The 23,478-nt window shown below is 43.1% G+C and overlaps 1 protein-coding gene across 1 annotated transcript in view; it reads right to left on the reverse strand.

Annotated features, from left to right (window-relative positions):
• Positions 1 to 14,047: 14,047 nt before the first annotated feature.
• The window catches only part of LOC311146846 (solute carrier family 25 member 36-A-like), a 30,358-nt gene continuing 20,927 nt past the window's right edge, over positions 14,048 to 23,478 (reverse strand). Inside the window, exons 5-7 of the mRNA XM_084183449.1 lie at positions 20,409 to 20,475; positions 19,787 to 20,079; positions 14,048 to 19,343 (exon numbers count right to left, since the gene is read on the reverse strand). Of these exons, the coding sequence (XP_084039575.1) occupies positions 19,150 to 19,343; positions 19,787 to 20,079; positions 20,409 to 20,475 (554 nt within the window). The 3' untranslated portion in view covers positions 14,048 to 19,149. The remainder of the gene's footprint in view (positions 19,344 to 19,786; positions 20,080 to 20,408; positions 20,476 to 23,478) is intronic.

The raw sequence follows: 23,478 nt of genomic DNA on the forward strand, positions 1-23,478 counted from the left end.
ATACTGTATGACATCACAAGACAACCACAGCTAAGTCTGTATGTGATAGAAGAACACAGAGACGCAGTGGTCTAAGGCACTGCATCGCAGTGCTAGCTGTGCCACTAGAGATCCTGGTTCGAATCCAGGCTCTGTCGTAGCCGGCCGCGACCGGGAGACCCATGGGGCGGCGCACAATTTGCCCAGCGTCGTCCAGGGTAGGGGAGGGAATGGCCGGCAGGGATGTAGCTCAGTTGATAGAGCATGGCGTTTGCAACGCCAGGGTTGTGGGTTCGATTCCCACGGGGGGCCAGTATGGAGAAAAATAAATAAATGTATGCACTCACTAACTGTAAGTCGCTCTGGATAAGAGCGTCTGCTAAATGACTAAAAATGTAAAAAACAAAAAAAATGAAACCACTGTACAGAATGAATACATACACCCCAGACATGGCAAACCAGTCATACACATACATGAGGTATAGCCTACCTACACAGTACACACACTGGGATTCGATCAAACACACACACACACACTCTAAATCATTTTGTAGCATTACACACATTTCATATCACACTGCAACATGCACGCACATGAGCAACACATGTAATATACACTACCAGTCAAAAGTTTGGACACACCTATTCATTCAAGGGTTTTTCTTTATTTTTACTATTTTCTACATTGCAGAATATAGTGAAGTCATCAAAACTATGAAATAACACATATGGAATCATGTAGTAACCAAAAAAGTGTTAAACAAATCAAAATATATTTTATATTTGAGATTCTTCAAAGTAGCCACCCTTTGCCTTGATGACAGCTTTGTACACTCTTAGCATTCTCTCAACCAGCTTCACGAGATAGTCACCTGGAATGCATTTCATTTAACAGGTGTGCATTGTTAAAAGTTAATTTGTGGAATTTACTTCCTTCTTAATGCGTTTGAGCCAATCAGTTGTGTTGTGACAAGGTAGGGGTGGTATACAGAAGATAGCCCTATTAGGTAAAAGAAAGTCCATATTATGGCAAGGACAGCTCAAATAAGCAAAGAGAAACGACAGTCCATCATTACTTTAAGACATGAAGGTCAGTCAATACGGAACATTTCAAGAACTTTGAAAGTTTCTTCAAGTGCAGTCGCAAAAACCATCAAGCGCTATGATGAAACTGGCTCTCATGAGGACCACCACAGGAATGGAAGACCCAGAGTTACCTCTTCTGCAGAGGATAAGTTCATTAGAGTTACCAGCCTTCGAAATTGCAGCCCAAATAAATGCTTCACAGAGTTCAAGAAACAGACATCTCAACATGAACTGTTCAGAGGAGACTGCGTGAATCAGGCCTTCATGGTCGATTTGCTGCAAAGAAACCACTACTAAAGGACACCAATAATAAGAAGAGACTTGCTTGGGCCAAGAAACACGAGCAATGGACATTAGACCGGTGGAAATCTGTCCTTTGAGATTTTTGGTTCCAACTGCCGTGTCTTTGTGAGATGCAGAGTAGGTGAACGGATGATCTCCACATGTGTGGTTCCCACCGTGAAGCATGGAGGAGGTGGTGTGAAGGTGCTTTGCTGGTGGCACTACCTGTGATTTATTTAGAATTCAAGGCACATTTAACCAGCATGGCTACCACAGCATTCTGCAGCGATACGCCATCCCATCTGGTTTGCGCTTAGTGGGACTATCATTTGTTTTTCAACAGGACCTCCAGGCTGTGTAAGGGCTATTTGACCAAGAAGGAGAGTGATGGACTGCTGCATCAGATGACCTGGCCTCCACAATCACCCGACCTCAACCGAATTGAGATGGTTTGGGATGAGTCGGACGGCAGAGTGAAGGAAAAGCAGCTACAAGTGCTCAGCATATGTGGGAACTCCTTCAAGACTGTTGGAAAAGCATTCCAGGTGAAGCTGGTTGAGAGAATGCCAAGAGTGTGCAAAGCTATCATCAAGGCAAAGGGTGGCTACTTTGAACAATCTGAAATAAAAAATAAAAAAATGTAATGTAATATATATATATATATATATATATATATATATATATATATATATATATATATATGCTGCCATCCTGTTAGAAGGTAACATATTATTTTATTAGTGGTTAAGATTGACATTTCATTGTGTTCCATGGTGTTTATCACCCCCTAGTGGAGCTTTCTGGTACTTAGAAAGACTGCACAAAAACCGGGAGTAGAGTAGTCATTCTGCATGCAGACAAGCAGCTAAAAACAACGCTACGATACAGTTCTTTCTGTGCAGCTATTTCTTGTCACACTTTAGTCTCTGAAAATATTTGTTTGTAAGTTCAATTCAAGCATATTGCTAGTGATGATAATACTGTTATTGATAGAATTGCTTACTTATCAATGTTAGTTGGTTACATTTACTCACGCAAATTGCCTTTCATGTATGTTGTCATCTGTATTAGGTTGCTTGTGAGTCATGTAAGCGAATTGTAAAATACTATACTATAGTTTGTTACTGTTTCTAGTGTAATATGCTTTGTTATTGTACAGAGGTGTTTGCACATTATTAGAGTAATGAAACGAGTTGGATAGTTACTACTCATATGGTCATTATCTATCTGGTTTGGCGTCATGTCAGATACATGGTACCTTGGCACATGCTCTGTTGGAAAGGTGGCATCCTATGACGGTGCCACGTTGAAGATCACTGAGCACTTCAGCACGGGCCATTCTACTGCCAATGTTTGTCTATGGAGATTGCATGGCTGTGTGCTCGATTTTACACACCCGTCAGCAACGGGTGTGGCTGAAAAGGGGTGTCCACATACTTTTGGTCATGTAGTGTAGTCTTGCAGCCAGCCATGATTATTTTGTCATAGGTGCAACATTTAATGCCAGGTGATTTCCTGCATTCGATCAGTGTTCAACACTTAGTGAAGAGAGAGACAGGAACACACAGAGAGAGGGGGGGGGGGGGCGAGAAAGAGAGAGCGAGAGAGTTGATTGAACACCTACAATGGCAGTGTGTTTGTGTGCGCCACTGAATATGAAAGCAACCCCAGATACCTCAGTCTTCGAGGAGGAACAAAATACACCTGTTGACACCTTGACATACACTGTACATTCTGCCCTCCTGCTGTGCTAACATACAGCCCTGGTGGAATAGCTAAGCAAGTGTGTAAACGAAAACAACAAACTAACTACAACTGGTACCATCTTGGCCAGGTCTCACTTGAAAGACAATCTTCATCTCAGGACTTCAGGGACCACAATGGAAATACTATAAGTCACTGACTTTATTGTTCTATCCCTGTCATTATTTATAAATATATGTACTGTATGTATATGCATCTTTTTTTCAGACAGGACCTTTATGCTAAATTTAAGCAGACACCTGGAAGATAAAATGATGTAACAAATGAAATGGTATAAATGCCATAACGTAGATATGGCCATGTTTATAGGGCTTCAGTCTTGTAATAGGAGGGATAGCAGCTGGTCGATTAGGCTATTAACTGAACCCCATCTGTCAACTGAACATCTCTCCTTAATACATCCTCATAACTTTAGGTGAGAGAGAAAGAGAGAAAAGGGGAAGAGACAGAGAGAGAGAGAGAGAGAGATGTAATGAGAGTGAGTGTGGATAAAAGGGAGAACATCTGAGATTGAGAGAGCACGAAAGAGGGAAGAAAATGCAAAAGCAAGATGACAAGACAAATGAATGAAGTAAAAAAAGAGAACTAGAGCTGAAGGGAAGTGAGTCGGATGGCATGAGAATGAGAGAGAGGGTGAAATATCGTTGTGATATTGCGGCAAAGAGAGAGAAGAGAATGGATGGGAGGACAGAACGAGAAAGAAAGTTGTGGTTTGACAGATTGGCTGAGAGGAAGGACGAGAGGATGAAAAGAAAGAGCATGAGACCTGAGGGGGTTGAAGCAGGGAGAGAGACCGGAGGGGGTTGAGGCAGGGAGAGAGACCGGAAGGGGTTGAGGCAGGGAGAGAGACCGGAAGGGGTTGAGGCAGGGCGAGAGAGCTGAGGGGGTTGAGGCAGGGCGAGAGAGCTGAGGGGGTTGAGGCAGGGCGAGAGAGCTGAGGGGGTTGAGGCAGTGAGAGAAGGCTGAGGGGGTTGAGGCGGGGAGAGAAGGCTGAGGGGGTTGAGGCAGGGCGAGAGAGCTGAGGGGGTTGAGGCTGGGAGAGAGAGCAGAGGGGGTTGAGGCTGGGAGAGAAGGCAGAGGGGGTTGAGGCTGGGAGAGAGAGCTGGGGGGTTGAGGCTGGGAGAGAGAGCTGAGGGGGTTGAGGCTGGGAGAGAGAGCTGGGGGGGTTGAGGCTGGGAGAGAAGGCTGAGGGGGTTGAGGCTGGGAGAGAGAGCTGAGGGGGTTGAGGCTGGGAGAGAAGGCAGAGGGGGTTGAGGCTGGGAGAGAGAGCTGGGGGGGTTGAGGCTGGGAGAGAGAGCTGAGGGGGTTGAGGCTGGGAGAGAGAGCTGGGGGGTTGAGGCTGGGAGAGAGAGCTGAGGGGGTTGAGGCTGGGAGAGAGAGCTGAGGGGGTTGAGGCTGGGAGAGAAGGCTGAGGGGGTTGAGGCTGGGAGAGAGAGCTGAGGGGGTTGAGGCTGGGAGAGACAGCTGAGGGGGTTGAGGCTGGGAGAGAAGGCTGAGGGGTTTGAGGCGGGGAGACAGCTGAGGGGGTTGAGGCGGGGAGACAGCTGAGGGGGTTGAGGCTGGGAGACAGCTGAGGGGTTTGAGGCGGGGAGACAGCTGAGGGGGTTGAGGCGGGGAGATAGCTGAGGGGGTTGAGGCGGGGAGATAGCTGAGGGGGTTGAGGCAGGGAGAGAGCTGAGGGGGTTGAAGACAGTAATAGAAAGTTGTGGTATATGAGGCAGAGATAGAATGAAAGAAGAATAAGAGAAAGAGCGAGAAAGACAGAAGAAACAAAGAGAAAGTTAGACCGAGAGAATAAGACATGGAAGAGAGAGAATGAGAGATGGAAGAGAGAGAGCTGGTAAACAGACACTGTCCTGAGGTGCCTCTGGTCTCCCGTTGTGACTGGCTGGGCAGATCCAGCAGACAGATAAATCACTCCCTGTCACCATGGCACTGTATCCCTCTTCCTCCTCTTCTCTCCCTCTATCCATCCCTCCTTCTTGCCGCTCCTCCCCAACACCCTTGACAGGGCATCAATCATCACCCACAATTTTTTTTACCAGGTAAATTGACTGAGAACACATTCTCATTTGCACCAATGACCTGGGGAATAATTACAGGGGAGAGGAGGGAGGATGAATGAGCCAATTGGAAGCTGGGGATGATTAGGTGGCCATGATGGTATGAGGGCCCACTCAGGGCTCCAGACTAACATTTTCCCTTGGTGGCACTGGTGCCAGTAAGTTTTTCAGTTTGTGGCACCAGCACATTATTTGGCTGCACCAACAAAAACAAAAACATCTGCCGTCACGCAACAGAAAATATGAGTATCATCATGGAACGTCAACTTTCATGTGCCTTAATAAAAAACGTGTCTGCCATCTGTAAATACGAATAAAATGGTTAAATTACGAGCCTAGTTGGTTTAGCCACAGAAAAAGACAGCAACCTTCCCGCTAGACATGATTGGCTGAGATAATGAGTGGGCTGGACATGCTGAGATATGAGTTTAGATTGGTCTGCCATGTAGCACGCTTCTGTCTATTTGAGCTGGTCAGTATGTGTAGGTAATCCTGTCTAACGCAGCTTTAAAAAAAATATATCACATAGTAGAACTGCATAAGTGTTGCTCTCCACTTTCTGGAGGACCGAGTTTTGATATCAGTGGAAATAGAGTATGATAGCTAAGGAGATGGAGAAAACACCTGTCTCCGGATTACATCTTCAAACTAAGGGCAACCATGGCATCCGTGAGAGAGGGAGAAGCGTCCAACCATGTATACGGTTAAGATAGTCTAGCTAGCTACATTTTCAGATATTTTGTCAGAAAGTAGTTTTCATTTCAAGTTAAAGTGTACTGTTAGCTAGCTAGCTAACGTTACCTGGCTGGCTCGCTAGCTAACGTTATGAGTATTATCTGTGTAGTAATATCATTCGTATCTCAGAGCCATTTGCTTTGCTAGTTATAGCCTAATGTTAGCTAGCTAACATTGAACCTGGTTGGGTTAGCTACCTGCAGATTCATGCATTGGGATTATGGTTCATTGTTTAGCTAGCTAGCTACATGTCTTAACAAAAGACTCCACTATGCAAGTATCCATTTCAAGTAAAATGGTCAGAGTTAGCTGTACTCTCATCTGTGTCTGGAAGTAGCTAGCAACCGTTAGCCAGTTAGCTTGGATGCTTGACTGCTGTTAGGTCAGCTAGCTAACGTTACGCGTATGATCTGTGTATTAATATTATTTGTATCTCAGAAACATTTGCTTTGCTAGTTATAGCCTAATGTTAGCTAGCTAGCTAACATTGAACCTAGTAGTTGGTTAGTTACCTGTAGATTCATGCAGGGTAGTAACGTTATGAGTTAGGATTATGGTTCATTGTTTAGCTAGCTACATGTCTTAACAAAATACTCCACTATACAAGTAACCATTTCAATAGAATGCTAACTGTTGACAGACGTAGCTGGTAAATTCGCTCCAGCTAGCTACTCCGATTTCAGAGCACTCTCGTCTGAGTGTGCCAGAGCGCAGAATAACTGACAAATTTACAAACGCTCAACACCCGTTGAATATGGCCGGTGTCAGTAAACGTTGGCAAAAAAGCGTAAATGGTTGCCAGCAGCACAGTTGCAGTCACCAACACTCTGGATAACATAAAAATAGCCTAACCAGCTCTGCTAGGGTGAGTAAAATGGTCAGAGTGAGCTGTTCTCTCATTTGTGTCTGGAAGTAGCTAGCAATCTAGCCAACGTTAGACAGTTAGCTTGGGTGCTTGACCGCTCGGATCAACCCTTAAAGAGATGGGTGGGTATAAAGCTTAAGAGGGTGTGAATGATGCTGAATGGGTGTAGACAAAGAAGAGGTCTCCAGTAGGTGTACCAAAACATTCAAAGGCCATTTTCTCAAAAGTGAGGTTACAAGTTTATCAACTTTCAAAGCAGAATTACTTTCCCATTGTTCCTCAACTGTAGTGTATGATATACAATTTTCTAGCTCTGAGTCTCTACTTTTATCCAATGTAAAAAACACAAATTCAAATTTTGCTACATAAGACTGAATTGAGCTGGTCCGTCACATATCATAGGCACATTTATTTGGGGCTAATTCATCACCTGAGTAGGCCTAAGTGGAAACTCAAGATAATACCCACTGCTAGTAGCCATGTATTAAAAACCCTCTACAGACTAAGCCCTGTCTAAGCCTTTGGAGGAGTAGGGGGGTTCTACTAAGCTATTTGGAATTGTTTTAAGAAGGTCATACCAAGGATCATTTAGCTATTTGATTTTGAATTTTAAAACCACTTGAAGTATATGTATATATATATTTTATGAAAAAATGTAAATTTGGCTTACTGCTATTAGCCCATACAAATGCATTGAATAACAGATTCACTACATAGAACAACAGATATTTGGGGGGGACTAAGTTGGCAGATCGGCTGTACCAACTTCAGACGAGTCCCAAGACACTTGTGGGGGTCATAGAGCAAAACGGAGAGTCTCATCTTTCCATAGAGGGGCCATAATAGTTTGTAGGCCAAACCGTACAGACGATTGTGAGAAGATCGATTTTCGGGATGTCGCATGGTCTGACAAGCACCGCTTTAGCTCTGTCACCTTTCACTGCTGATGCGGAAGTGCAACGTTGGCAGATGCGGTGGATTGAGACGCATCCAATGCAAAATAAAACAGATCTCTAGCTTAAATTGACAGATTTGAATGGGGATTTGTATTATGCTAATTAGATTTCCGCAGGGGAGCGGATATCAACTCTAGGGTTTTTTAATCTAACGTACATTTTATGTAATTTTTTTAAATAAATTGCAGTGATAGCTTACTGCCGAATGAGGCTATGCACTCGCAATGACCAATGCGCATTTTCGCAAAGCCATATCAAATATCTTTGTAAAGTACAGTGCATTCAGGAAGTATTCAGAACCCAATACTTTTTTCACATTTTGTTACGTTACAGCCTTATTCTAAAATTGATTAAATACATTTTTTCACTTATCAATTTACACACAATACCCCATAATGACCAAGTGAAAACAGGTTTTTAGAAATGTTTGAAAATTTATAGAATATAAAAAACAGAAATACTTTATTTACATAAGTATTCAGACCCTTTGCTATGAGATTCGAAATTGAGCTCAGGTGCATCCTGTTTCCATTGACATCTACAACTAGATTTAAGTCCACCTGTGGTAAATTCAATTGATTGGACATTATTTGGAAAGGCACACACCTGTCTATATAATGTCCCACAGTTGACAGTGCATGTCAGAGCAAAAACCAAGCCATGAGGTTGAAGGAATTGTCCGTAGAGCTCCTAGACAGGATTGTGTCGAGGCACAGATCTGGGGAAGGGTACCAAAAAATGTCTGCAGCATTGAAGGTCCCCAAGGACACAGTGGCCTCCATCATTCTTAAATGGAAGCAGTTTGGAACCACCAAGACTCTTTTTAGAGCTGGCCGCCCAGCCAAACTGAGCAATCGGGGGAGAAGGGCCTTGATCAGGGAGGTGACCAAGAACCCTATGGTCACTGACAGAGCTCCAGAGTTCCTCTGTGGAGATGAGAGAAACTTCCAGAAGGACAACCATCTCTGCAGCACTCCACCAATCAGGTCTTTATGGTAGAGTGGCCAGACGGAAGCCACTCCTCAGTAAAAGGCACATGACAGCCTGCTTGGAGTTTGCCAAAAGGCATCTAAACAAGATTCTCTGGTCTGATGAAACCAAGATTGAACTCTTTGGCCTGAATGCCAAGCGTCACGTCTGGAGGAAACCTGGCACTATCCCTAAGGTGAAGCATGGTGGTGGCAGCATCATGCTGTGGGGATGTTTTTCAGCGGCAGGGATTGGGAGACTAGTCAGGATCGAGGGAAAGATGAACGGAGCAAAGTACAGAGAGATCCTTGATGAAATCCTGCTTCAGAGCGCACAGGAGCTCAGGCTGGGGCAAAGGTTCACCTTCCAACAGGACAACGACCCTAAGCACACAGCCAAGACAACGCAGGTGTGGCTTCAGGACAAGTCTCTGAATGTCCTTGAGTGGCCCAACAAGAGCCCGGACTTGAACCCGATCGAACATCTCTGGAGAGACCTGAAAATAGCTGTGCAGCGATGCTCTCCATCCAACCTGACAGAGCTTGAGAGGATCTGCAGAGAAGAATGGGAGAAACTCCCCAAATACAGGTGTGCCTAGCTTGTAGTGTTATACCCAATACTCTAGGCTGTAATTGCTGCCAAAATACTGAGTAAAGCTTCTGAATACTTATAAAAAACTGAAATCACATTTACATATTAAATACATTTGCAAAAATGGCTTTGTCATTATGAGGTATTGTGTGTAGATTGAGGAAAAAAACTAATGTAAATCAATTTTAGAATAAGGCTGTAACGTAACAAAATGTGGAAAAAGTCAAGGGGTCTGAATACTTTCCGAATGCACTGTAGTTGCTATTGAGCTCAGAATTGAGAAGTAAAAAGTATACCAACAGAAAGCTGAAAACCTCCTCTCCCCAATTGTGATAGCTGTGTTTTCCCCGCAATTGGATTTTAAAATGTTATACAAGCAGAACACTCATTGTTAAATAATCAGAAAGGAGAGAGTGGCTCGCTTGACACAGCAACCGGCCCCAGCAAAACAGGTAGGCTACAGGGGCAGGCAGGCAGACACTTTCATTACATGAATCATGAGGATAATATACTTTTACTGTTTGACCAAATCATGGTTTTAGCCTCCTAAAAAAATAGGATGTTTTGAGTGCACCGATGCGACCAATACATTTAACTCGCACAGCCAAGTCAAAGGGTTGCAAAATGCTGGCCGCCCACCACACACACACACTTAGTCAAATTAAAGTGGTGTACATATGGCACCTGGTCCCCTCCCTGTGGACCCCCAGTACCCAGCTGTTCAGTGCCTAAACCCTCCCTGGCCAATGATTGCCTGGCAGCCAGCTGTGCTAGCCTCTGAACCCAAACCGGGAACCCAAACCGGGGCAAAGGGCTTTGGCAATGGAAAATTCCACCTAACAGAGTGATGCTGAGACTCTGATTTTTTACTTGTCAAACAAAAACCAATCATTGCGAAGTTAAACAAACCATACAACTCTATGCACAAGATCCAGTGTTGCCAACTTAGCGACTTTGTCGCTATATTTAGCGAGTTTTCAGTCCCCTCTAGCGACACATTTTCAAAAAAGCGACTAGCGACAAATCTAGCGACTTTTTCTGGTGTTATTGGAGACTTTTGGAGACTCTTGACGTTAAAGCACATATTGTTCTTACTCTTCTCAATGAGCAGCGGGTGCTGCCGTGGGCCCCACCCCTGTCCCAAGGCGACCCAGTCCTCGCGCTGCAATCAGCGCAGGATATCTTCACCCCTCTGCGTCAAGACTGCAAATGAATCGCGCATGCGGGAAGCCGCCGCTGGTTGATCCCGCCCTGGCTTACATTCAGGGCCGAATGTAAATGTAGGGTGTTTTTTACTCACTTTTTGTCTCTCCTATTACTTTATTCCTCTCTCCTACAGTCTCCATCACAATTACATGCACATGGCCAATTATGCAAATTAGGTGATGACGTTTAGGACAGCCAATTGCTACTTTCCTTACTGAGGAGTTGGCAACACTGACAAGGACTAATTGTAACAATTTCCACTGAAATGATGCAAAGTTTGGCAACAGAATGACGGTTTGTGCTGTCATCCTGTTAAGATATCGGAATTTATCGCTGAAGCCTAAACGCTCGCGCTTTCCATTTTGAAGCTATGTGAACATTGGAACAACACTCACCGCCGAGAAGTAAACTTCAAAGCGACAATTGTGTAATGTCAACGCCACAGGAAACTCTCAAAGTTGTTAAGAATACAAAACAATGTCGCAACTCACCGCCTTCGTTTCTTTGTTACTTCAGAACCGCTTGAGCAGTCGAGGCAATGTCAATAGCCATTCACTTCGTCTAGAACGCGTCAATGAGGTAATCGACCACAACACAGAAGTCAAGAGTGACGCCATTGGCTAGGTTATTTTTCTGTCCTAGTGTCTGCCCTTTTCATACACTCTTCTGTTGGCTATTCTAAACCGGGTAGTTTTGGGTCCTGGACGCTGATTCATTGGCTGAAACAGCATTTCAGCCATGTGTATCAGACAATTTACCACGGGTATGACGCGAAAATACTTGTTTACTGTTCTATTTATGTTGGTAACTAGTTTATAATAACAAGAAGGCACATCAGGGTTTGTGGTATATGGCCAATATAGGCTACCACGGCTAACGCCTTGATCACACCGACAGCTTTTTACATTTTGGAACACCATAAGTACGTTCATTTCCAATGGAAAGCTGCGTTTGCCCTACGGCGTTGCAGAGGTAGTTGCAGTGCTTTGTGTTCTGTGTGGTGCATACCTTGGATTTATTAAACTGTATGCATAGACAGCTTGAATGATAGCAGAAGGTGAATGTTGAGCTTTGTTGTACACATATCCAGATGATGCTGCATACCATTTTGCCAATTAACACTATCGGTGTGATAGATGCGTAATGGCTGTATCCATGCACCCAAAGCAGAGAACGCCTCAATCACACTGACAGAATCATTGCGTTTTGGTACACTAGAAGTACATTAATTTACAATGGAACGCTGCGTTTGCCTTGCAGAGTCAGTTGCAGTACATTCTGTGTGGTGCATATGTTGGATTTATCGAATGATTCTACAAGTCCCCTGTAACTCAGTTGGTAGAGCATGGTGCTTGCAACGCCAGGGTTGTGGGTTCGTTTCCCACAGGGGGCCAGTATGAAAATGTATGCACTCACTAACTGTATGTCGCTCTGGATAAGAGCATCTGCTAAATTACGTAAATGTAAATTGTGTGCATAGACAGCTTGATAGAAATAGTAGCAGAAGGTGACTCCTCTATCACACCTGCAGCGTCATCTGGATGTGTGCAACAGAAATTCAACATTCACCTTCTGCTACCATTTCTGTCAAGCCGTCACACATTGTACACATGTGTTGCATACATTTGATAAATCCAACTTATGCATGACACAGAACGCACTGCAACTGACCGTGCAACGCAATGATGCAAGGCAAACGCAGCGTTCCATTGGAAATGAATGTACTTCTGGTGTACCAAAACGCAATGACACTATCAGTTTGATCGAGGCGTGAATGTTGAACTTTTGTTGCACACAAATCCATACCATTCTGGCAAAGACGCTGTAGGTGTGATCGAGGCGTTAAAGAACAGCCCTTAACCATGGTATATTTAATGCTGCATTCAAAATCAAGTCAGAGGTGGTAATTAAAGGTTGTGAAGATGTAAATAGGAGTTTGGTGCATTCATGTTTTGAACTGGGAAATACCATCAAACATGGAGGTCATTTAAGGCTTGTGATGGTTTTGCTCAGTTTTTGCCCATGAAAAGTAGATCCAGAGCTGCTTTGACTTTCTAACTCAAAAGGAAGATGAACAGCATAAATGTTTGATGAACAATTTGTTTTTCGTTCTTACAATAAACAACTGCTGAAGATGTCACCTTGTCATCTTTTTTGTTGACAATGACGTCAGTGTTGCAAGTGGGGAACTCTGAGCACAGGGATGATAGACAAGTTTCCCACTAGTAATTACCAGTTGGAGTCGTATGTGGTAAATACCACCTTCCCATTTGGTTATGAATATGAACGCAGCATAAGGCCAGAGGGGGTGTGGGATATTGGCCAATATACCACAGCTAAGGGATGTTCTTAAGCATGACGCGAAGCGAAGTGCCTGGATACAGCTCTTTACCGTGGTATACATTTACATTTTAGTAGACGCTCTTATCCAGAGCAATTAGGGTTAAGTGCCTTGCTCACAGGCACATCGACAGATGTTTCACTTAGTCGGCTCGGGGATTCGAACCAGCAACCTTTCGGTTACGGGCCCAACGCTCTTAACCGCTAGGCTCCCTGCCGCCCATATATTGGCTAACTCAAACCCCTGAGGTGCCTTATTGCTATTATAAACTGGTTACCAACGTAATTAGAGCAGTAAAAATAAATGTTTTGTCATACCTGTGGTATACGGTCTGATATGACGGTTGTCAGCCAATCAGCATTCAGGGCTCGAACCACCCAGTTTATAATAAAACGTATACCACGGGTATGACAAAACATGTATTTTTACTGCTCGAATTACATTGGTAACCAGATTATAATAGCAATAAGGCACCCTGGGGGTTTGTGGTATATGGCCAATATACCACGGCTAAGGGCTGTATCCAAGCATACCACACCACACCCACTCGGGCCTTATTGCTTAATTATACAATCTGGCTGTAGATTATTTTTGTATAGAAAATAGGTAGGCTACGCAATGTTTGATAGGATTTTATACAATAAAATTTCCACATACCATCAACTCTAATGACAGGCTATGGAATCGCTTTCTATTAACCTACCTTGTCAGGTAAGATTGGTGAAAGCGTCCATGTTGTAATTACTCATTTGTTGGCTACACATTTCTTTAGTGTTACAAGGTCTACTACCCAAGTTACTTATGGTTCACGATTGTGAGTGCTTAAAATATTCTGGCAAAGACCAAAAACAGGAAATCAAGGAGACAAAGATTGAAGCTCGACTAAACAATAGAACTTCAGGACCTCTAATGTGGTTTGGATGACCTCACAGCCCATCGGTCAGGTTGAAAACGTACCTCCTTGCATCTAGTCATGGCGACAGAGCGCCACTGGAGTTTATGGTTTAGTGGGACATGTACAGGACTGTCGGGTTGGTTTTGCCTTTACTGACACCTTGTGGTAAAATGTCCAACAGTGTAAAACAGGCTCAGAATAAAATAGCCTACACAACAGCCGTCAAGAAAGGCCATAGTACATTTGTCTGAACAAACATGGCCTTTCCTATGCTTCTAGGCCATTATAAAAATAACAATATGAACAAGCAAGCAATTTGAGTTACAATTAGGTTTTTATTGACTTTTGTACAAAAAGGAGGTATGATGACCATGATACATAGCTGGCAAAGAAAAGGCCATGTTAATTTCATCAGGCTTAAACCCCCCCCAAAAAATTGGGGGTGAAAACGAATGGCATTTCAGATACTGGCTGATGTATGAGTAAAAACAAAACATTCAAAAGAAATGAGTTCACTAAAATGTTTACATCTAGTAATCCATTTTTCTATTTACACATTTTGAAAGCTTTGACCTCAAGTTATCGTATTTCTCCTTGAAGTATTGAGTCATCAAGCGTCTGAAAAAACAATTCCGTTTCAGGCAAAAACATGGATACGAATGAGTAAGGGTATTTCTCTATCCCAGATATAATTGGGCAGCATGTCAACCTGGAGCTGAAATCAATACTTCGTTATAACACTGACCCCCTATTGACTACGAAATAACATTGATACAGAGAGCGGAGCAGTAGATTCTTGAGTTACTAGTTGTCATTTCCAGTACCATAAAAAATAACTTTTAGGCCTACTTTTCCCAAACTGTACCGTGGCCATATAAAATGAGTAGACACTCACAGGCAGACTCCTGTTCTGCCAATAGAGAAGCCATAATGGGAACTATCAAGATGGCTTCCACAATCCTAAATGGATTAGTCATCATTAGTGACACGGTTGAGGTATTGCCACCCTACTCATGCCATGTTCAAAACAACTGGGAACTCAGAAATCTCCAACTAAAGTTTTTTTTTATTTAACCTTTATTTAACCAGGTCAGTGCGTTCAAGACAACTGGGAACTCAGGGGGGAAAAAACTGAGCTCCGACTGGGAAAAATAGTTTGGAACGGTCATCCAACTCGGAAACTTGGGCCTCTTTCTAGAGCTCCGACTTTCCGACCTGAAGATCACCGACGTCATGATTACATTTTTCCCCGAGATCACAGTTGTCTTGAACGCACCGTCACCAAAGACTGTTGGGAAAGACAAGTCATGAGACTGCAGATATGCTGGCCTGTGTAGTGTGTTTTGTTTCCAATACAACAGAGGAGTCTTGAATTGAAAGCAGAACAGGGCAGTCACTAGTGTCTAACAAGATCACCTTATATGTAAGTCTATGCTCTACAACAAAATACGTCACAGTTGTGTACTGTCCACTGGTTACTCAAGTCACAGTATGACTAGCAGGGCACTGACAGTAACGAAAACGGCTAGGCTATAGTCTGTGGGAAAAGGAGTCCAGTATATTCATTCACATTGCGGTTTTAATACAGTATGCCAGTGGAAAGGAAAATACTTGAAATTGGCTTGAAAATGAGCAACGATCGTAGATAAAGACACTGATTCAAAGCTTCCATGTACAGAAGGACATTTACAACCACCTAAATGACACGCTTCATAATCCCATGTAGCCTCTGCACTGCCGAAAAGTCTTGTCAGGAATCCAGAGCCAGAATAAGTTTAAACTACTTCAGGGAGACTTGAACGCCAAAACATAATCTTGTCATATTCATTAATATTGAGCTCCATCTCATATTATTTTTTTATACTGAAATGGCAGATTAAGAATTTGGAACAAAGGCACTTAACCCTAATTGCTCCTGTAAATCACTCTGGATAAGCGTCTACTAAATGACTAAAACGTAAAGAGCTGATAGGATGTAGTAGCAGTCGACACACATGGAGGATACTATGGATAGCAAATGGGGTAAAAAGGGTAATTTACACAAAATCCAATTATTTTATGAAAGCCATAAAAGTAAAGACCATTTTTCAGCATCAAGCCTTGCATGATGTAAAATTAAATACAATATTATAAAAAAAACTTTAACAAAATAAAAAATGTCAACACACCATGTTGCAACAGGTTCAAACAACTTACAATAGTACACAAACGCAGTCAAACAAATCATTTGCAACTTAACTGCAGTATAATAATAATAATAATAATACATGGACCTAAGCAAAATACACACAATAGTTGATATGCATATTCATGTACTATACACACACACACACAAATGAATATCCTTCGTAAGATTAAGTACTCCGAACTGTACAATATCTGCAATGGGAACTGTTGAGCAAAATACCGTTTTTGCATATACAGTAACAGTATTCTTATAATACAAGATTAAAAATGTCCCACACACACAATAATTTGTTAAGCACAAGCCCCAAAAGGCCACAAAAGTGCATAAAAGTTGAGTGGGAAGCCACTGGCAAGGCAGGGCTCCAATGTAGGAGCTAGTATGTACAGTAATGTAGAGTAGCTTTGCCTTGCTCCTAACCTCAGTGATCTACACTGAACAAAAATATAAATGTAACATGTAAAGTGTTGGTCTCATGTTTCATGAGCTGAAATAAAAGATCCCAGACATTTTTCATACGCACAAAAAGCTTATTTCTCTAAAATGTTGTGCACAAATTTGTTTACATCCCTGTTAATGTGCATTTCTCTTTTGCCAAGATCGTCCATCCACCTGACAGGTGTGGCATATCAAGAAGCTGATTAAACAGCATGCTCATTACACAGGTGCAACTTGTGCTGGGGACAATAAAAGGCCACTCTAAAATGTGCAGTTTTGTCAAACACAATGCCACAGATGTCGCAAGTTTTGAGGGAGCGTGCAATTGGCATGCTGATGGCAGGAATGTCCACCAGAGCTGTTGCCAGATAATTTAATGTTCATTTCTCTACCATAAGCCACCTCCAACGTCATTTTAGAGAATTTGGCAGTACATCCAACCGGCCTCACAACCACGTGTATGGTGTTGTGTTGGCGAGCGGTTTGCTGATGTGAACGTTGTGAACAGAGTGCCCTGTGGTGGGGTTATGGTATGGGCAGGCATAAGCTACGGACAACGAACACAATTGCATTTTATCGATGGCAATCTGAATGCACAAAAGTACCGTGACGAGCTCCTGAGGCCCATTTCTTTTAAGGTATCTGTGACCAACAGATGCATATCTATATTCCCAGTCATGTGAAATCCATAGATCAGGGCCTAATTAATGTATTTCAATTGACTTGATTTCCTCATATGAACTGTAACTCAGTAAAATCTTTGAAATTGTTGCATGTTGCGTTTATATTTTTGTTCAGTATACATGATTCACTTTTAGTGCAGGGAACTCTGTACCAGATATCAGGGAAGTTTGCCCTCACCACACACACTAGTCAGTTTCTCTCGCACGCACTTATGGTCACAGTCCGAGTCTCACGAACACACAGGTTGGGAGAGATGATGAAATGACATTAACACTACCAGGCTTCAACACTTAACAAATTATTTTCAAGTAGCGGCATCACACCGGTAGATAGATCTCTAACCTGCTAAGTGTTGGTACCTGTTGGAATGACTCGCACCCCATCTAGGGCAGTGAAGTCTAGTTCATTCATGAGACAACTAGGTCCCTCACAAGGACTAGTATCAGAGAAACAATACCATTATACAAAACACTGAAATGATAGTCAGCTTTCAAAACAAATAAACCACTGGTTAAGTGTCAGAGGCATGTGTTGTGATCGGCGATCACTTGTCTTGTGCAGCAGTGCACCATATGCATAGCTTCAGACTGGGGAATGCTTGAAGCCAACCTCATTGTAGTGAGTGTATGGTTTGCTTGTTATTCTCTTATGATATACAGTTAACTGCCAAAATAAAGAAAACACTTGAGTAAATGAGGGATACAAAGTATATTGAAAGCAGGTGCTTCCACAAAGGTGTGGTTATTGAGTTAATTAAGCAATTAACATCCCATCATGCTTACGGTCATTTATAAAAATGCCCCGTTTTTTCTCAGGGACTTTGAAAGAGGGGTTTCATAGGAACATAGAGGGTTTAGTCACCAGATCTCAACCCAATTGAACACTTATGGAAGATTCTGGAGCGACGCACGCCTGAGACAGCGTTTTCCACCACCAACAAAACACAAAATTATGGAATTTCTCATAAGAGAATGGTGTCGCATCCCTCCAGTAGAGTTCCAGACATTTGTTAAATCTATGCCAAGGCGCATTGAAGCTGTTCTGGTAGCTCGTAGTGGCCCAATGCCCTATTAAGACACTTTGTTGGCATTTCCTTTTCTTTTGACAGTTACATGATCTTAAAAGGCCCAGTGCAGGCAAAAACATGATTTTCCTGTGTTTTATATACATTTCCACACTATGAGGTTGGAATAATACTGTGAAGTTGTAAAAATGATAATGCCCTTTTAGTATAAGAGCTGTTTGAAAAGACCAACTGAAATTTCAGACTGTTTTGGTGGGATGGAGCTTTGAGTTAATAGACGAATAAGAAAAAGTTCCAAACCTCTCTTCCAATAGCAGCTAGTTTTCCCCTCCCCACTCCAACAGTCCTAGCAAAATTCTTGCTTGAGAAATTGATCTGGGAAAAAAATTGCAAGTTGAAAAAAGAAACCCCCACCTCCCCCCTTTTCCGACATTCCATAACCACATCCCCCCTTTTTCCGACATTCCATAACCACCTCCCCCCTTTTTCCGACATTCCATATCCACCAAACCTGGGTTCAAGTTACTGAAACAGAGCATGCAAAGCTTGTTTCAAACATTAGTTTACATGCTAAATCCTAGTGAAAAAGCGCTAACCTAATCAAATCTATCTACTGCAGAATTTAGTTCAACATATTTTCTGTAATGTTCATAATGTTATTATGACACCTGTTTTTGATAGATTGTTTTCAAGCATTCCCCTTTCAGATTGTCATCTCCGATACAGGCTAAAGCAGATTGGTTTCATTCTACAAAGAGACAGCGACAAACTTAAAAAACTCTAAAGGCCACAACATGATTTCCGTCAGAGACATCTCCTGTTTGACAGGCTCTATAAAAGACTGACCCAACTGTCTCTCTCAGTCCCTCTTTCCTCCTCCCACCCCATCCTTTCTCTGTCCCCAGACCATAGAGCCCCCTTGAGGAGAGACCTGTAGGCTTAGGGGGTGGGGTTGTTGGTTGGGAAGTAGGGGGGGAGGGGGGGAGGGGGGCTCCTGTTCTGGTCCATATCGGTTTTCCTTTGGTCTCCATCTTAGATATCCCCAACCAAGTCAGTCACTTCCTCTCCAGACAGGAAGGGGAGGGGCTAGCGTTGTAGCAGGTAGACCACCATCTCGTAGGTGGACATCATGATGGCAGTGTTGGGGATCTGGCGGACCAGATGGGTGGTGAGACCACGGTACAGGGCACGGTAGCCCTCCTCCTTAGGTACTGTCAGTAATGTCTGGAAGAAGGAGCGGTACTTGCTGCCCTCCTCTCGTAGCCGGGTGCGGATCACCTCTACAAAGGGAGGAGAGCAGAGGGGGAAGAGGAGTGCAGAGCGGGGTTAAGGGGGGGGGAAGAGGAGTGCAGAGCGGGGTTAAGGGGGGGAGAAGAGAGGGAGAGGAGAGAAGAGCGGGGTTAAGGGAAGAAGAGGGGGGTGAGAAGAGGGGAGGAGTAGAGAGAAGAGGGGGGGAGAGAAAAGAGGGAGAGGAGAGAAAAGAGGGAGAGGAGAGATGGGTTAAAGGGAAGAGGGGGGGTGAGAAGAGAGGAAGAAGAGAGAGAGGAAGAAGAGAGGAGAGCGGGGGAGTAAAGGGAAGAAGAGGGGGGGAAAGGAGAGAAGAGGGTGAGGAGAGAACTGAGTGACTTATTAACCCTGATGATTCGGTTTAAAAATATATATATTATTGGCGATACTGATATCATTTCAACCGATAACCATATGGCTGATATATCGTGTATACCGTGGGGGTAGGCGATAGAGGTGGCACAGGTCTTGGAGGTGGCGGCAGCCAGCATCATGCCCACAAAGTCTGAGGCATCCCTCACCGACTCGTCCTCGTCCTGATCCATGCTGGCCTGGGCCTTGGACTCCATCAGCTTGCGCTTGATGCTCTCATAGATGACAAAATGGATAACCGTCTCGGAGATGCCGGCATACGAGGCAGACATACCCCGATAGAAGCCCCGCCAGCCCTCCGTCTGGTAGACCCGCCGCACGCACTCAAACGCATTCATGCGCCTCTCACCACGGTTCCTGTGGTAAAAACACGTGGGGGTCATATAGCTAAAGGGATACATTTGGCAAGTAAGTAACATGTTAAAAGGGATTCGCAACATCCAATAACGTATTATGCTCTATTAGTACTCAGAATAACATCATTTCCCTTAGTACAATGAATCAAAACAATATGAAACTAGTACAATAAGCATAACATACTGTATTTAGAGAAGCAACAAAATACGAAACAGCTGTGGATTAACATTAAAAGCTTAGGGAATTTAAATCGTCTGCAGTCTGACTTTGGGGAATCCATGACTTCTACGGTATGTGGCCTAGATACAGCCTCCCTCCTCAGTGCTTACCTGGCATCTAGCTGCAACCGGGTCTTGATCAACCAGATGGGATTGGTCGCCGTGATAGCAGTGAATCCTGGGAAGAAGAGTTCAGAGGTTCAGACAGGGGGAGTGATGATGTGTGAAGGACTCAGCCTATCCAAGGACATAGATATATACTGGGGGGGGGGGGGGGGGGGGTATTTCACAAAGCACCACCAATGAGTTAGCCAGCCATCTAACAACTCTGTATTCCCTGGAGGATAAAGGAAGAAAAACTTGAATATAGGGAAGGATATTACAGACTCAATACTCGCAGTAGTAACCCAACGACATTCAACTTCAGCTAGCTTTATGAACTAGAAAAGTAAGGGTTAGAACTGAGTGCTGGCCAATCTATCAATCCTGCGTTTTGTGAAATACAACCCCAGTGCACTCTAAACAAAGCTACTTTCATTCAACTGGCAGCAGTGTGTGAAAGCTTTGTTGACATCTTTAAGCTGTGTTTATGAGCCTTTTATTTAAGTATTGGCAATCTCGTAAAACCTTTCCTTATCGCTGGTGCTCCAGTATCAGGCCAGAGATGATCATTTAAAAAAAACTTTATTACCTTTGTTAAGGGCAGACTGTCCTTCACAGGAATGGTATTATATGGACTGATTAGATTCCTCAAGGTTATTACAGCACAGGCAAAAACTCAGCTTAAAGATAGTCCAAGTAGCTAACATTATTCATAATCATATTTACAAGTTGCAATAAATAGAACCAAGATATAGCCTATAATTACTATAAATACTATTCCTTAGTGTTTATAAACAAGGTGGGCCTGAATCTCATATACACTGAAGGCACTACAGAATTATACGATATAGCATAGTGCTATGATATTGTTCAGCCCCCTCAATGATCATCATTATACTTCACTCCGATTAAGAGTGCATGATAGAGATATATATATATATATATATATAGTACATTTAATTTGAACAATAGTAGCTAGCTCCCAGATGGGGAGAGCTCAGCCCTACAGTAGGCTTACATCTTAAGAGCAAATCATTGTATGAACGACGTCATGGTGTGAGCCTCAGCTGAAGGCCTCATTGGCTGCCATGAGGAAACTAAATGGAGTCTGGCTTTCTTGAATTATTCATGAGGACCAAAGCGGAATAAGTGAAACGGAATATCGCTGAGTGGAGGATTGCGAATGTTATTTCCCAGGGAAACTTGGAGTATATTTATAAATGCCATACCAAAACATTTACTATTTTAATAGTGTTATTAATAAGTTGCTTATACTAAATTTGGGTTTGAAATAGTTTTTAAAATCAGAGAGACCAATGAGTCCCCTGACAATGCATCAAGTCAGTATGTTAGTTCACAAAGGAGTGTCATGTCATACACATTACAAGGTATACAACAAATGTGTAAGGTGCAGGTAATTCTAGTGTGATAATAATGTGCATTTTTAAAAGACAGACAGTAATCCGGCACATAACTTGTGCTCTGTACCGATGTGGTCGAAATACTAAACCTCCAAACAAGAACATAATTTAAAACATGGCCATTGGAACATCAACATACATTTACATCACTACATAGCATTTTCTCTAAACAAGAAACCAGGGGACAGTACTGTACCCACGACTAGAGCTTCTACTGTATCAAGGGACACAGTCCTAAGGAGACTGCGTGAAGAGGATGACAAGTCTGTCGAAGAAGAAGAATTAGAAGGAGATAGCGTCTATGGCGTGTACTCACAGAGTAGGGGCAAAGCTACTCCGCCTCACAGCTGCAGCTAGAAGCCTGCAGATATGGGGGCTGAGGTGGCGGGGGCTCTCCCCCCTCACGCAGGGGTGAAAGCTACAGTAAAGCCCTAAAATGACCACAGTCACACACAGGCAGCAGTCAACCAACCCACCCACAAACTCCTTTTATTTACATAGACGGGAGAGGAAACCTACCGATCCTACCCAATCACTGTATTTCTTTAACAGGTAAAATAGGAGGACAAGTATCAACCCCCCCCCCCCAATCTGATATAAACGGATAAGATCCCCCTAAGCCGACCCATATCTCCCTTTTTATAAATAAACATAAGATAATCCTCCCCACTCCCACATTTTTACCCACCCTTTTTTAAACCAACTACTAAAAGGTGGGAGAGGAGAAAAGGGGTCACCATCTCTTCCTCCCCACTCTAACCCTCGACCCCTTGACCTTACCCCCCCGTCTCCTGTCATTTCCCTCCTCTACGTTGTGTCAGGTACTGTATGTTGCTCTTGGTAAGGGAAGAAAAATTGAAAGAAAATGCAAGTCTCATCAATGGAACATCACCCCACTGGTATAATCAAATTATGTGCAGCACAAAACAAATAAACATGTGGTACACAATAATAATATATTTAAACAATGTTCTTAGCTGATGCTACAGGTGCCAATCATTGTGAACCATTGCATCATTACCATAGTCCCTTTTATTGATTCTAAACAGTAGCAATGGGGTCAAATAAAATGAGGGACAAAGTCAACACTGAAATAAAAAAGGTAAAATAGTGTAAGAGAGGGTTGAAATGCTAACCTTGTCAAGCAGACTTTTAAAGTCTAGAAACGACGAGCTTGGATGCTCTGATTTATTTATCTCTGATAAAGTGTTGTGATACCCCAATTCAACAATCCCACCCATCGGTTTCTGATCGTCTGAACAACTTCTTTCTAAAAGTTGTATGTATTCATGTAATTTTTATGTTGGGCAAAGGACTGTGTGGAGGCCAGATGTCGCAAATACATAGACATTTTCCCCAAAATTAAACGTAATACTGGAGTGTCAGTCAGCCATTTCATGCTTGGCCCCTATGTTTCATATCTAAACTAATTCAATGGTGTGACCTAGTTCCAGTGTTATTACAATACAGCAGTACAATCATCTGCTATAATGCAGTGTGCTTTAAGCTGAATGGGGCCCTCTTAAAATATATGATTAAGGTGATATCTGTCTGCACAAAGAGGGTCACATATTGTCCTCGAGGCTGTCAAAGTCCACAACCTAGTTTAAGGCTCTTGACATAGTAAGGGGGACCTTATTCAGCAAATATCCCTGCAG

The sequence above is a fragment of the Coregonus lavaretus genome, assembly GCF_964263955.1.
Source record: "Coregonus lavaretus genome assembly, chromosome: 19".
Classification (NCBI taxonomy): Eukaryota; Metazoa; Chordata; class Actinopteri; order Salmoniformes; family Salmonidae; genus Coregonus; species Coregonus lavaretus.